The following is a 17,432-nucleotide window of genomic DNA, read 5'->3' as shown; positions in this document are numbered from 1 at the left end:
CCACTAGTGGTGTCATGTCCGGCCCGAATCTAGGCACGGTGTAATCATAAGCATTATATGAATATAATCGGCCATCTAGGCATGCTAATAAGCTCATATTCGCACCGCCTTACTTGCGTGTCATGTCCGGCCATCTAGGCACGGTGTAATCTCATCATCATATTCTTATCATAAAGCATACATAAGAACTCAGAGACAACTATAACTCTATCGGGGTGACGTAAGGTCGAGAACCCCCGATTCCATTATGGAGTAATCATAATCATCATACCTCACCTTGAAGGAACTAGTATCATAAGATGGATCTAGCAATAATGAATAACATCAAAGAATCGTATAAGGATCATTAGCTTCGTGGAAATATCATATCATAAGCCTTAGGATCTTTAGGCTTAGACTTATCATCATCATTATCATATTCACAACATATCTCTTATCTTTATCTCATAAGAAGCTCTTTATAAACATTGACTCATATTTTCTCAATGTAAGAAGGTCATGGAAAATAAAGGAAGTCATGTCATAGGAATCATGCCTTAGAAAAGAAGGGACTAGCCTTACATACCTTTATGCCTTTCTAACTTGCCGACTATACGCTTCCTTCCAAGTTCGTAATTCTACATTCAAAGGAATTTGTGCTAAGATTAGATAATCGATACCATACTTAAGCTTAAGCTAAAGCTAACGAAAATTGGGCAGCATTTCCTTTGTTTCTACAACTTTCTCCATATAATATAACAACTCCCAAACATCAATAATAACATTCATAATATCATACTCAACAATCTTCATCAACCTATACCTTATTCAATTCTTCCAATTCCATTTCAAATCATCCATAACCAACATTATCACACAACATCGTATTCGTTGTCATACTATCCTTCCTCAATGTCATTTCTATCGTTTAAAACAAGATTTTTCTCATAATACATCAAGAGTCATGATTCATGTCAACTACTATTCAAGAATATCATTATTTTCACATTTGAGCTCCATATTCTATTTTCTTCCATAATCCAAGTCTTTCAACCCTCAATATTCTAAATAACATGAAATGATCATAAAACTTACCTTTGATAATGTGGGAATGGTCTTTAGATGAAAATACTTCACTTGAGGAAAAACCCTAGCTTCAATCCAAAGAGATTTCTTGACTTTAGGCAACCCTAGAGACTCATTCTTACACTTGATTCCCTTTTTAGTGATGTTGATCTTTGATTTATCTTGGATTCTTGTAAATGAAGAGTATGGAAAGTTCTAGAGGTGTGGAGAGTGTTGGAGAGAAGATGGGAAATGAAATAAATGAACTTGGGGCCTCCTTTATAAAATTAAAAATCTGTCCCGACGGCATTATACGGACACACATACGGTCCGTATAATTTATACGGTCCGTATATGTGATCGTATAATGCTTCCAGTGGAGACCCTTCTCTGGGAGAGTTCGCCGTATCTTTTATACGGTCCGTATAAAGGACCGTACAATCCACAATTTCCCGAAACTCGTCCTCGTCGACTCGTTTTGCCTCCAATTCTTATGGAACCTTCTTAGCACTTGTTTAACACTTCATTAACAATCTAAGGGGCGTTATAACTCTTCTTTAAGACATCATTAAGTCAACATTAACTCGGTACTTTGCAAATCCTTTCCGAAACACAACGTATACTTTGCCTTTCTTAACGAACTTTCTTCTCTTGCTTCAAACGTCTTTGGAATCTTAATGGGAACCGTTAAGTACTACTTCTTACTTGTGAAAACATCATATACGCAAGAAGCATTATTCTTCTCAAACTGTTTCACGCCCCAAAACCCACCCTAGACATGACCGGCATCCGACGTCATGAACAACATCGGAAGAACCTAAAAGACGCAGTAATAACACTTGAACCCACCAGATCCAATATTCACCTCCAACAATTATAGATATAAATGCAATCAAGATATATGAATTAAAATCAGCGGAAGTCTTTAATGAATCAAATACTAAGTCAACGAAACAACGTGCCCGAGAGTTAATCAATAACTCGACAACTACCCACAAGAATGAATACTATGGAGCTTCTAAGAGACACAACAATCATCTAACTTCGGGACGCAGCCCGAAAATCTAGAATGATAAATAAATAAATAAATAAATAAATAAATAAATAAATAAATAAATAAATAAATAAATAAATAGGGTGTCCCACGAATGAATGTGTGGGCTCACCAAATCAGCAGCAACAGCAAGTCCTTCCTAAACGCCAGGAGTATCAAGAACCTGCTCTTCTTCGTTACCTAACATACCATCAAAAACAACAATAGTATGCCTGAGTACTTTCATACTCAGTGAGTGCCTCGGGGACAACAAGTAATATGAAAATAGAGTACAATAATACTTAAAGAAGTTAGTTCTGAAACCCATGTGAAATCAATGTAAAAACAGTTATTTAATTGTGTATCTCAATAAGAATTATCAAAAAGCGATTATAAAGCCTCTTGTCAAGTTACAACTTTCAATTATGCCTTTCAAATTGATCATGATTGTCAAAAACGGCTCCATGAGAGAATAAGAATATCACACATGTCAATACAGCCCAAGAATCAATCACATCGAAGGGATGACCGCAGGGTTCCACAAAGAAATGGCTACCGCATCCCACTGGAATATGAAATTCAACGGTGGCTATCCTTACTCCCGAATAGCTAGGCAGTCACACCCCAGGTAGCGAACCCGGAAGTGGCCACTTTTCGTCCCGAATGGCTAGGCATTATCACACCCCAGGTAGCGAACCCGGAAGTGGCCACTCTTCCTACCGAATGGCTAGGCATTATCACACTAGGATCCATAATGGCTACCCTTCCTCCCGAGTAGCTAGGCCAAACACAACAATAAAGCTCATAGTATAGAAGTCGATTCACCATTTGTCTCAAGGTAGTCACACCATCAATAACATTAAAGTTCGTTATGCCATTACGAAATCCATACTTTCATAGATAATCTTGAAAACGTTTCCACTTCTTTAAACAAGATTCCATTGTCATAGTTCATTATAAAACATCAGTACCAACAACATTATTGATCATCTCTTATGAAAGAAAATGATTATGATTTCATATATGTATATAGAGGATAATACAATCAAGGTATAATGTGGGTTTGTCCCCTCACGCACGCCAACCACAATCAAAACATGAATTAGGGTTTTGCATAAGAAGTTCACCTTTTTATTCCATAAAGAACCTTTGAGAAGAAAACATCCATCCATGATAAGGTTTTTAAAAGAGAGACATACTTTAAAAGAAGGTTTTCAAAAGAGACATACCTCAAATCCTGCTAAAATCTAGCAAAACGGAGTTCCCAAGGTTCAACAATCACACTAAAATGGTTTTAGATGAGAAAGATTAAAGCTTTAATCTAATTCTACTCATATACTCCTTTATAGAAAAACTAGGGTTTTCATGTCTATAACGTGTTCTTGAAAGCTTCATGGATTCTAATCCCATAGGAAAACCTACACTAGTCTAAACCCTTTCAACAACATCAGAAACATCAAGGGTCATACCTTTTTGAAGGAATCTCAAAGTCTCCAACGTTCCTTTCTTCTTCTCTTTCTTTAGCTTTCAAGAATCTAGGGTTTGAAAAGATGAACTAGTGTTTAAGAGTAGGGAATTGACGTTAGACTGATGTAGCAATGATAGGAATTGATCAAGAACTCACCTTATAAGTTTTGGGGTAGCCCTAGGGTTATTTCTTCTCAAAAAGTCGGCCAAAGATGGAGTAGAATGAAGGTTTAAGAAAATTTCACGTTCTGGGGGTTTTTATAGTCGAGCAAGGCGCGTGACACATCCCGTGAATCGCACGTTTGACCCGTGAAATGAAGCCGTACCTCACGACGTGACAGAAGGGTATGATTTTTGGTGTTCATCCCGAGAAACGTAGGATTGAACCGCGGACTGATCCTGTGAAACGCAGGATGCACCACGGACTGTGACAGGTTAGTAAAACGGTCATAACTTTTTGCTCACATGTCCGTTTGAGCTCCACCATATATCGTTGGAAAGGTATTTCGTAGATCTACAACTTCTATTATAGGAAGTTTTCCCAAATTCTCAATGTATTTTCACAGAATTGGCCTACAGTCTAGATCAACAAAAACTTAGACGAGTTTAAGAATTCTTACGAACCTCACTAATTGGTTTGACTCTATAACGACTATCTTTCACCCAAATTCATCCCGAAAGGATTCATATAGTTAAGATATCCATTTACACCCATTATACACATTCACACCTAACCCGGATTTACAGAGTGTTATAAAAACTGAATCAGTTCTCAGTGTTTACAAATTTGGTTTTTTAAGCTTTATTTACTATTATTCATCAATATACGTTTACCATTTGCTTAGTATTGTTATACGTAACCTATTAATCAAACCACATATCCTATAAACTACTTACAAATTTAATTGTTACCATTTTTACGAGTAAACAAAATCATTTTTACCTGAATAGTTCAACTTTGCTGAAATAAAAGTATTGCATGCCTTTTATGAAAATATTTTATAATAAATGCAGATTTGCAAGAACAGCTCTGTGGACTCATGAGTCTTGTCCTTTCTGAAAAGTTGTAAAAATAGTACTACTAAAAGGTTTACTATAGAGAGCCAGTACTAAAAGTTGTCGGGCAACTTGAAGTTTTAGCTATTTAAATAATACTCCCTCAATTTCAATTTATTTGAATCGATTTGACTGGACATGACATTTAAAAAAGAGGGAAGACTTTTAAAACTTGTAGTTCAAAATAAGCCTTAAAAATTTGTGTGGCTGTAAATCATTCATAAAGTGAATTTGTTTCCAAATTAGGAAAGAGGTCATTCATTTTGGCACGGATTAAAAAGAAAATAGGTTCAAACAAATTGAAACAGATGGAGTATAACTTCTTCCGGATTAAAATGTGAATTTGTTGGGTATTTCGTGTTGGGACAAAAAGTTTTAACTCAAAGAGGTCGTTTGGTAACAAGTTAGGATTATGTAGATATTAGTTATCTAGGTATTAGTAATGCATGTAATAGTTATGCAGAGTTTAGTTATGCACGTATTAGTTATGCAGGGACAGGATTTAGTTATGCAGGTATTAATTATGCGGGGTTTACTTATGCATGGTTTAGTCATGCATAAATTATTCCTTTGAATGTTAGTTTGTTATATTAAAGAATATTATTAAATTAAAATATTTATTTACAATTAAAATTAAAATATTTTTTTTTTTTTATATAAAATATTTGTTTAGAAAATGAAAGTACTTAAGTGGGAAGTGATGAGGGTAATATTGTCATTTTAATTTTTTATTCAAGTGTTGGTAATTCTATCTTCTGCTCCGCATAAAATAATATATAGATTTCCTCATAACTTATACATGTATTAGTTATGCGGGTTTCTAAATTGCAAACCAAATATCGTACTAATTTTATACATGAATAACTTACTTCCCCGACTAGCTACTTAAGCGCGTATAAATGGCAAAATTAATACGTGAATAAATGGTTATTTTCTAGCTACCAAACGTTGTATAAATTATGCAGAAAATAATACATGAATAAGTGATCTCTTAACCAGCTAATAAACGACCCCTTATTCGATTTATTACACCGTTGCATTGGTTGGAGAATAAAGAGCAATATTGTATTACGAACATATTTCTTTCACGGAAACAAAACCATGTCTATTATCCCTTAACATAATTGAGGATGATCGGTCGTTTTCAATTTCGTAACAATCCTCAAATATTTTTATTTGTTTGGTCCTGACAATCCTCAAATATTTGCTAACTAGGTCGATTGGTATTTTGGAGTTGTTCACAAAGATCAATATGTACCCATAATTTTAGCAAACATATGATATTGGCGAAATACATCAAACAACCCTTTAAATTTGCCTCTAATTTTATTTTATTTAATTACAAATCGTTCTAAAGGAAAGCGCTTTGAATAAATGACGAAATGTTCCTAGATGATACTTTCGGCTCAAATTTTTGAAAAACTTTCAAGCGGCCATTATGTAGATAAGTTAATCACTTAAATTTCGGCTGAAAGACTTGAATAAATGATGAATGTTCCTATTAGATACTTTCGTCCCAAATTTTTGAAAAACTTGTGCGAATGTTCCCAAACAGTCACTACGTAGATAAGTTAACCTCTTACCTCATTTAATTACGCATTAGCATCAATAAGTCATTTTTTATGCAAATTAACGTTTGTGCGTTATAGTGAATGAATTGCTGACAACATCTTCATAAACTCATTGTGGTAGCTTTCTAGATTTGTTGTAAACTTCTGCAATCAAATGATCTTCCACTATATGAATAAATACAACTAAAAATGAACTAATAAGATTTGTAAGAGGAAAAGACTAATCCCTTCATGGATGAGAGTTGCTTTTAATTTGTATTTTCTTATTTTCCTAGTGGATGAGCATTCCAAGTATGACCGTTGAGAGTAAAAGACAGAATCAGGTTGAGAAACCTTAATAAACACTGCCCCAAATCACGAAAATTTCACCAGCCAAACGGAGAAGCAAATAATGGTAGGTGGAAGGACATTATTATAGAAGTGCATTTATGAAATTTTATTAATGCAACTGACAAGAAAGTACTTCCTGCTCTATTCATTAAACACTTAAAATACATGAGACGAGAAAATAATACATTAGCTAAAATTGAAAACATAAAATCTCACCAAGAAATCTAACAGGCTGGCGTGCATCAAACTGTGGATACTAGGTTGTATGTATTCTGGTAAAAATTGGAAATGTTAACAGAAAAATGAAAAAGAATTTTGAAAAGAGAGGAAAAGGCAACAGAAGATAACTCTTTTTTTTTTTTTATCCTTTTGGTCCTACAGAAAAAATAATATTGAAATTGAAAAGAGAGGAAAAGGCAACAGAAGATAACTTTTTCTTTTTTCTTTTGGTCCTACCGAAAATAATAATATTGATGTTGCAGAGGTGGGCTCGTAGATGGACACTGATCAATTTTAAAAATTATCGTGTATTCGGTATATTGGTTATTTTCCGAAAGGTTAAACAAAAAAGAAATGAGAAATTCAATTTTCTTGCAGAATCACATCATTATGGTTGAAAACTTCTGATTATATTGTAATTAAATAATGCTTTTCTTCACAAAAGGATCATTAAGAAAATTTTAGTTAATTACATAACCTAAAGGTGTCATTTAACTAAATTGCCCTTTATCTTTGCCTTGGAAAAGAAATACTCCAACATTAATATACTACTCGTATACTCCTAGAAAATGTAAAGAATAATTGAAAGGCCTCATAAAAAGTAGTTCACATTAATTATTATAGCAAGGATTAGTTGGGAAAACGAAATAATGTGTCACCTCGAAATGCAATAATGAAGGAAATATAGAAAAAGAAATAATGTGTCACCTGGAAAAGCAATAATGAAGGAAATGTACTTAGTGAGGTTCGAAGCTGAGGGGAGAGCACAAGAATAATTAATATTAATCAACGGTCGAGATTAGATTTTGCTTAATGAGATTAAGGCCTCATTTGTTTTCATTAAGATTAAGACGTCTGAATCTGAATGCACATCCGAATGATTAAGACGTTGTCTCTAGCGTCCGAACACCGAATGATTAAGATTTGTTTGTTTTTCAATATCTGAATGTGCATAATGTATTTATTTAAACATAATAAATATACAATTTAAATTAAAAAGTAACTAAATAGTAGAAAATAAATACAAATTTAATAAAATAAAATATTATTTGATTAAAAAAAAAATGAAACATTTATGTTCATTAGTAATGGTGGAGATGTTTTGTAATCGTGGTGGGCGGTGAGTGAGGGTGGAGGGGTGAGCGGGTGAGGGGTGGTTGGGGTGAAGGGTGCTAGGTAGTAAGGGTGGGGTTGGTGGGGAGTGGGGTGGGGTGGGGTTGATGGTGGGATGTGGGGGGGTGAGTGGGAGTGGGGGTGGGTGGTGTAGGGTTGGGGTTGGTGGGGAGTAGGGGTAGGGTTGGTAGTGGGAGGTGGGGCTAGTGGGGGTGGGTGGTGTAGGGTAGGGGTTGTGGTTTGGCGTAGGGGGTGGGTGGTGTGGGGTGGGATTGGGGTTGTTGGTGGGGTGGGAGTGGGGGGGGGGGGGGGGAGTGGGGTTGAAGTGGAGGGTGGGTGGTGGGTGGGGTTAGAGTGGAGAATGGATGAGGGTAGGGTTGAGATGGAGGGTTTGGGGTTGGGGTTAGGGTTGGGATTGGAGCTGGTGGTAAAAAATTTCATACAAAAATATCTCTTAATGATATTAAGATTTGGTTCAAGATCTTAATAATTAAGACTTATTCGCACCAATAAGTGTTTATGATGTTAGATGTTAATACGAACGATTGCGGCAATGAGCAAAAGTCTGAATCGATGATTCAGACTCTAATAAATGCAAACAAATGAGGCCTAAAGGTCCTAATGCTGCAGCTGGCCAAGTTTTGTTATAAAGGTCAACAAACTAGTCAGGCAAATTACTCATTGAACAATACGGGTAATTCCCAATTTTCACCTCTCAATTCTGATTTCTCATCTCTTTGCTTTTTTCTCATCAAATCTCTTCTCCTTCCTTGTTAAATCTGAACCCAACCATAAAAGCTCATTAAATCAAGCTCCATATATATTAGTTTATCAGTATTTCAATTCAGTTATTAGTTGTAATTGCAATTTTGCTTTCAATTCGAAATAAACCGGAAATTTGTACCAAAAACTTGTTCTATTTGTTTGTTATTTAATTGAGACTGACAATTTAATTTGCCCGACTAGTTTGTTGAGCTTGATAACAAACTTGGTCAGCTGGCAGCATCAGGACCTTTGAATCTTTTTTAAGCAAAATCTAATCTCGGCCGTTGATTAATATTAATTATTCTTGTGCTCTCCCCTCAGCTTTGAACCTCACTAAGTACATTTCCTTCATAATTGAATTTCCCAGGTCATGACATTATGTTCTTTTTGAATTTTTGATGATGACACTTTATTTTGATTTATTTGTAGAAGGATAGAAAGTTATTAAAAACGGATCGGAGTATTTTCAAAAATAAATTTGAGATATTGTCCAAAAACATTTCCCATATATGCCACACTTTTCTCCACTTAAATGGAAAATGAGAAATGAAACAAGATTAAGAAGCAACAAGTCAATATTTTAAGACGGAACCGAGTTGAACGAATTTGAAGCAAATAACGTTGTGTCAAACAAATAAACAAGAGATGAGATTGTTTGCTGATTGACTCGTTTGATATGAAGCTCCTTAAACAAGGTACAGGCTAATCAGAGAATTCTGATCTTACAAAAACCAACAATGAACCTAGATTCAAAATTTATAAATAAAAAACTCAAGTTAAAAAAAATAATAATAATAAAAAAAAAAAAAAAACAGAGAGAATCGTAACTAGGTCTTACAAAAGTGAAGAGAAAGCTCTTAGCAAACAGACTGACGTCAACATTTTGTTTATACAACTGATTCCTCTAACACAGTTATCACCCTTTCACTTCTTTGCACCACTTGAGGACTCGGGCTTTTTAAGTATACATAATTGACCACCATCCTTAGTAGCAAAAGTGGCTGCTTTTGCTTCATTGCAGTGATTAATAAACTTTGTCAACTCCTGGTCACAGAAAAGAACAATGCAGAATAATGAGACAAATGGAATTACACCTAGAGTTCTAGATAAATTATTTTCAAATTCGACAATGCAAAAAAACACAAAGACGCATAAAATAACTTTATCACACCTTCCATACTAATTTATGTGACGTTTGAACGTGCATCGAGTTTTTAAAGTTTTACTTATACCTTATACGGTAGTATTAGTTAACAAAGAGAAAAAAATTATTCTAGAAGTACTGGACTAAGTTAGAGTAGACGAGGGAACATCACATGATTGTCCAAGTAAATCCGTTTAACTGCATATTTCAAAGAAAATGTGATATAAAAAGTTGGTACTTGTGAAATCATGTAAACACTTCGGGACACAGACATCCCAAATGGAAAGCTTATCATATAAATTGGAACACAGAGAATAAAACTAGTACTAAAACTTAAAAAGACCAGTGAAGCCGGAACACTGAACACCGAATATCCTGACAAAACACATCTAATTTAGTGCAAGGCTGCTTCTGTGTGACAATGATAGTAGTTCTGCCAGAAATCACATTGATACAAACTTAATTATTTGCTAAGAACAAGCAATTGGAATGTGAAGGCAGTCACAACTCACAGTCAAGTTTGCTTTCCTACAATCAGAGATTCAAGTCAGCTTGTCATTTGCAGAATGCCACTACACATTATCATTTAAACCTGTTTACCAGTTAAGCAAATGATTTGACTGAACTTTCACGTTGAAAGTACAGCTAAATAGCCCACTTTGACCACAGAGATCAAGCCACTGCAGTCAGTATTTTTAAGAAAAAGCAATTGGAATGTGAAGACTTTAACCAGTGCAATGGTAATCTAAACAAAACATCACTGGATATACCATAAAACCAAAATGAAATCTCTTGTGCTGCCAACCATTCTAGTTCTTTCTCTGCTCCATCCGTCCTTATGCCCAGAATATATCGAATCAGCATAAATATTCTCCTGATAACCCAAAACTTAACTGCTTGTGGCATCTATATTTAAGTACTCAAAGGTTGCATAAAAAATGACTCAAAGTTGAGCAGATTTTTTTTTTTTTTTTTTGGGGGGGTGGGGTGCAAACCTCACGCAGCAGTTAATTTTAACCTGTCTGACGCCTTGCAACTCTTTGAAGCAATATGAACCTGAATGTGTTTTCCTAATATAGCACCCTAATCATTTATCACCCTCCTCGAACACTCTCTTTTAGGTTGTTTTCACAGGTACACATGTTACCCTCTAGGAACACAGAATCAAGACTGTGAAACTCAGGAAAGCCCTTTCCAGCAAAACTAAGAGTTTAACTATTTTCTTTGCATAATCTATCCTACTCTTTTGACAGCTTTGTACCCAGCAATAACACATTCCACTGCCGGATCCAAACCATGCATATTCATAGTATTTGGCAAAAGCGATAAAAAAGTAAGGGCCCCTATACTAAGGGAATTAATATAACAAACTTATGCAAATCCATTAGGACCAGTAAATGCTAAGTGATTTCTTCCCATCTGCCTAAACTTTTTGGACAGAGTTATCTGATACCCATGTTGGTGAAAGGTAGCAGCTACCTGATAAAACAGCCGAAGCGACTGCAAACTCGCTTGAACACCACTGTTATCACTCAAAATAAACTTCACATACTTGTGAATCTCAAACTATGTGCTGACAAACTTTTTTTATTGGTAATATGTGTGGTCAAAACTAAGATGGCTCGTTCCATCCATTTCTCAATTACCCATGGAATTTTGGAGAGTTCAACAATCTTAGATCACAGGGTCCCATTAATTTCCAATTTTCTCTGAAGTAAATGGCAGGTTGCACTGATGTCAGAGAGCACAACTCTCACATTTATTCATACAATTCTGCAGGTTGGAACTCTTTCAATCACAAAATCAAACTATAACTTAAATTAGATTAGGAAAAGATAATGGCCCTCTTTCCAAATATTCTCAGTACAAGTATGAAAAATTGCTATGCCATAACATACTTTTCACCGAAACATTATCCTTAATGAATTGGATGACTATGTTAATCATAGCCATGGAAAAAAAAATTAGAAGACTTATGGGAAAAATAACTTCAGTTCTTTATGGGTCTAAGTAATTTTCCACTCGCTCGTACTCCTCTTAACCTTAATTACCCCTATAAACGTTATTCCTACTCTTTCTATTCATCACCAAAAACCACACCCATTCTCAAATCCAAGCCTCCACCACTATTACATTTTTTGTGGTTGGATGATGTTATGTGTTTCAGCCTACTGAGGACATGTCGAGGATTAGGGTAGAAGAGTTAGTAGGTAGTCGAGTGTTGTAGTACTTTTACGTGGTAGAGGCAAGGGGCTAGTCTCCTCTTCTCATATCCTCCTTATTTAGTAGTATTACCTAGTATTCACATGGTATCTTAATCTTCAAATTTTTTTCACTAATCCTGTCACTCCATTTGCTTTGTTTACCTTGCTTTTTTGTTGTCGACATTTTCTTGTCTATCCTGCTTGCTTCGATTACACTTCTTTTGAGCAAGGGTCTATCGGAAACAGTCCCTCTACATCCTACTCTCCCCAGAACCCACTTGTGGGATTACATTGGGTATGTTGTTGTTGATGTTATATATGTGCAAGTACTTTTTTTACTCTGGTAAATTGTTTTAGTTCAAAAAATATGTCTGAGTATTTATATGCTGGTTACAACAAGAAACATGGAGTAAAAATTGAGATAATGCATCTCAGTTGGTCCAAAACATTCCAATAATCTTGGAACTCCCATGAAAGGGACCACATCAAACACCAAAATTATCAAAAACATACAGCCCAACATAAAATATTATGCCACGTAGCCATATTTTCAGTCTATACAATATTATACCTCAACCTTGTATAAAAGTGCATAAAAGGTGTTTACTTTATACACAAATATGGCTTAAACCGGGTAACAAACTCAAAATATGGGCTAAAGCGTGTAAATATTTTCTCCCAGTAGACATAGAGCGTAATTTTCATAAACTCAAAATACTAAAAATTATAAACCTAGAAATCACAAGGTATGATTTGAAAAAAAAAAAAAAAAAAAAAACACTCACCCGATCGACGTCCATCTGCTTTGTGTGCTTTGAGGGTTTCACAACTCTCTTCCCTGCAAATTATAATAGTTGTTAGCTCCCTATAGACACAAACGATGAAATTACGCACAAAGAAACACACATATTATATACCTTTGCGAATTTGGGGGACTTTTCCATGTCGACTGGGTACTGATTGCTTCTTCTGTTGCCCTTTGAATAGATTTGCCTTTTGTGTCATCTTTTCCCCTTTCTATTGTTACTAGGGTTTATGTTGGATGCTGGGGTTTATATTCTACCCGATTTGGTCTATTGCGGTTCGGGTCGCTCTATTTGAACCGGTCTAGTTGTTAAGATCTAGTTCTTGTTTTTGAGGGTGTAATGCCAACCTGAATTTCTTTTGCTGAGCTCGCAAAAAAAGGTGAAAGTAGTCTACTTTTGAGTTAATACCGGTTTGAAATCACGAAATGAAACTATGATTTAAAATTACGTTGTATACGCACTTAATTTCATAATTGTATTTTTCTTATAGTATATAAAAATCTCACAAGTTGTGAAAAATATCAAAATATTCTCAATTCTTATACAATCTTACTAAATGAGCAAGTCATACTTCATAACAAAATTAATACACTACTAAAATGCCTCTTTAAAAGTACAACATCAATTGATCAAACTTTAGTTCAATAAAAAAGAAAATTTAACATTAATAGTAATGTAACTACTCTTTAATATAATCCTCTCACATGGTAGGCATAAATAAAGATTGATAAATGGTTGGTGGGAGTAATTGTTAAAAATATCTACCAACTTATGAGTCTTTTTTTTACAAAATATAAATTTATGGGTCAAGTTTTATATTTAAAAAAAACTTGAAATCATGGTTTGAAACCCCAAATCATGCCTTTTGGATGATTTGGGGTTTCAAACCATGGTTTGAAACCATGAGATAAAATGCATGTCCAAACGCTGATTTCATCTCATGGTTTCAAATCGCATGTCCAAACGCCTACTTAAACAATACTTTCTTCATCTCAAATTTTCTGTCATTGTTATTAAAAATAGTTGTGTCAGATTATCTATCAATTTAGAAGTTTAAGGCAAAATTAATTATTTTTTCTCATTTTACCGTTATCAGAATTTTTATGTAATCAAGAAACTATATTAATTAGGAGTAATATTTAATTAAGGATAGCTTATTCAAAATACAGTTTTTTCTCTAGGATTTAGCAGTTTCTTAAGTCTAAGTGGACATTTATTTTAAACCGAATGAAGTATTTCCTAAGGGGTATAAAACATAAAGATGACAAGTAATTTGAGATGGAGGGAGTAAGTGTTATTACTATCCCTAAACTATAGTATTTCAATAATTTAATATGAAAATTGAACAATTTCCCAAAATATAAAAACCAAATGAACAAGGTTTTGACATTTGCATCACTCTAGTGTATTTATTGCCATAGCTAGGGGTATTCACAATTTGGTGAAAAGCAGATTCAAACTTAAAATCAAATCAAACCGATTAAATAAATGCTATTTTTTGTTTGGTTTGGTTTTAATTCTTAAAAAAATTGATAATATTTTGTTTGGTTTGATTTTGTTAAAGACAATTTGTTCGCGATAATTTTTGCTAGCAGAAAATAGATAACTGCATTCATAAAACAAATGTGACAAAAAATCATTTTATTGATTATTTTGTGAATACAACTCTGGATGTATCCCTTGATTCAAATCTTCGTGTTGTTCGCCTTGATTCGAGGGTCAATGTAGCGTCTTTCTCGAACGGAGGATGGACTTTCTGTTGATGTGTTGAATCTTGGAAGAACTTTAGCAAAGACTTTGGATTGTTCTGCGGAAGATCGTCTCAAACTCTCCTTCTTATCAAGACCTTTGGAGAAGATTAATGTGGATGTCGTTGCTCTCCTTTGCCTCTAGTCAAGATGTTATGCGACTTTCAAAATGTCTTTAAAATGAGATATGTGACCCAATTACGAGCGTAAAGTTTACCGAGCAAGTGATTTTTACTTCCAAGAATTTTACGTGACCTGTATAAAAGACGTGGGTTGGGCATTGCCTTGAAAAGCCGCCCAATTTAACTAATTCCAATATAATTTGAATTTCATTCAAATTATGTAATTTTGACTTAAATAAGTTATCATATTGTCGAGTGCATTTGCGAAAACACACACAAAAAAAAAATCGGCTATACTTCAAGTCTCGCAATCAAGTTTCGGCAAGCCTACACCTCGACAAGTCTTGAAGTGGTATATCCGTAGACATGTTTATTGAATTATCCGCAGCGTAAACTGGATTAAATTCTAAGTCATTGACATGTTGACCAAGTCAATTTTTGGTTAATAAAGTCGGAATTTCGGTAGAGTGAAACAAGTTGTTAAAGCAATTTTTTTTGCCCAACTTATGGTACAAAATGTATCTTCCATTGATACGAATAGATTTGGGGATGAAGCCAAGTCAATTCAAATACGGAAAAAATAAAGGATACGAAGAAAAGGGGATGAGAAAAGAGGATAAATACTTGACTCGAATGGGGAGAATCCTATAAACAAATCTAGGTATATGAAACTTAAACCCTTCTAATTTGAATTCAACAACCCAAAAGAACCAACGCAATATGAATTCAAGGCAAGATATTCTGATGAAATCCACAAACGAACATTCTTCATGAAATACTGAAATAAAACAGCTCAAAAGCATCAACAATGGAATCCACTATTAAATCTACTAAACTAAGCTAAACAAACTATGATAATCCTATCATCACTCAAATATTCATCATCAAAATCTAAGTCTAAATGAAGACTAAGTTTAATACTTATACTCCTAGAAAATAGAAGAAAGCTAGCTATTACATATTTGCCCCTTAATGAGGCAAGTGGTCTGTCATACTGACAAGCCATTGGAATCCGAAATGTCTCTCTCTTGCACAAATATCCATCATCCAATCCTCAAAGCTTGAAATGACGGCCATTTGCATGTATGTCCCTCCTTTGCATGTTTGGCCACTTTTGCATTTCTACCCCTTTGCACATCTAGCCACTTTTGAGTGTTGTCTTTCTTTCTTGCCCGAGCCTTGCCCAAGCTACCTTCCATACGTCGTAAGCCATCTTGTGGGGCTTGTAGAAGCCTTCAAAGGCCTCAAACGACTTCCTCATCCTATAAATTTTGTAGAGCTTGAAGTCTCATATCTCGTCCTGAATATACGTCTGAAACGAGGTGTAAGCTAAGTAGGATCATATCATCCTCCCTTTCTTAAAAGGATTCGTCCTCGAATCCGAACCTAGTAAAACCCAAAGGAAGACATACGAAAAACATACTCCTCAAGGATTGTAGGTTAGCACACAAAAGCAATAACCACACATACATGCCTGAATGGACAAATTTGTGGTACAACCACACATCAATAACAATCATGAATAACATTGGCACACATGAGGTATCAAGAAGTTGATCCCTCCAAGGTTCATGAGACAAGGATGAAGTAATAAAAACCAATGGATGCAAAAATACGAAATATATAATACTACATTGGTTCTATTTTGACATTTTGCCAATATGGAAACTCATTTTCCAAACAAGGTGTCCTTAAATCAAACAATGTAACACCCGGGTCAAATGGGAAGTATAGCCACCTATTAGGGTCGCCAATACAACCAACTACCCTACAAGTACTTTCCCCAACATAAAATGCAGACTTAACACAAATAAGACCACCATTATATGCAAACAAGTAATAAAGAAAGTTATCACTTAAGATAACTTCCTCATCTATGTCATCCTCCAATGTAGCCTCACTATTAGGTTTAAGAATAAAATCATCCAAAAGAGGGCTATTAGGGAAGTTGAACATGAAAGGAAGAATTTGCAATTTCTAGTGTGAATCACCTTCCTTTAACACTTTCCTCCCCATAAGTTGATCACAATCCTCAAATAAGATCTCCATCGAGGGAAGAAAGTGTCATCATCTCATAGTGGATTACAAAACACATTATAGCCTCTATAGGTGGCTACATGTTCAACATTGCAATAGCAACCACTATGCATATCACCCTTACTAGCACGTTATCATCGAATAGGACATTATCTTTTAAGAGAGAAGAATCCATGAATAACGGGTCACTTCCCACAACACTTTCATACACACGACTAGGTAAATGATCAATTATATCAACATCATCACTAAATTGAGGGTCATTAAACACATCACAAGGTTCCTCAAATAGTGGATTTTCATAGCACACAAATTGATTAACACAAGTATCCACACTAGTTGGACGCAAATCGATCTTCCAAGAATCAACTTGGTCATCGCTAGATCAACTAGGTGGGTGAGTTATCATTTCACATGATAATGTACTAACATGCAAATCATAGAATCAACACTAGGTGGACACAACTTGAACTCAAAAGAAGAGTCAAGATAGTCATCAATAGAATCAACTATTGTTGGATCACCCATATCAAACACATTGTCAATTGTCACACTAGCATTAAGCTCATCATAAGGCAAAGACTCATTAAGCTCAATTAAGGACAAGTTATCATTTACACTCACTTCAACAACATGATCAATCACCTCATTTATGGAGTTAAGATTAGCTATTTTACCTTGAAGTTCACATTCATCTCCTTTGCCTTGGTTTTCAACTTTGGAGCTCGTTTGCTCATTCGGGAAGCTCTCAACCACCTCAAGAACTTTCAAAG

The 17,432-nt window shown here is 34.9% G+C and overlaps 1 protein-coding gene across 1 annotated transcript; it reads right to left on the bottom strand.

The window, feature by feature from the left end:
• Positions 1–9,249: 9,249 nt before the first annotated feature.
• Positions 9,250–13,039, bottom strand: LOC132063197 (uncharacterized). Its single transcript, XM_059455654.1, has 3 exons — positions 12,864–13,039; positions 12,732–12,784; positions 9,250–9,642 (listed from the first exon to the last, which is right to left on the bottom strand). The coding sequence occupies exons 1-3, from the start codon at positions 12,949–12,951 to the stop codon at positions 9,523–9,525; spliced, it is 261 nt and encodes an 86-aa protein (XP_059311637.1). The 5' UTR covers positions 12,952–13,039; the 3' UTR covers positions 9,250–9,522.
• Positions 13,040–17,432: the final 4,393 nt, after the last annotated feature.

This window comes from Lycium ferocissimum, chromosome 7 (assembly GCF_029784015.1).
Source record: "Lycium ferocissimum isolate CSIRO_LF1 chromosome 7, AGI_CSIRO_Lferr_CH_V1, whole genome shotgun sequence".
NCBI lineage: Eukaryota > Viridiplantae > Streptophyta > Magnoliopsida > Solanales > Solanaceae > Lycium > Lycium ferocissimum.
This window is presented reverse-complemented; position numbering and strand designations above follow the sequence as displayed.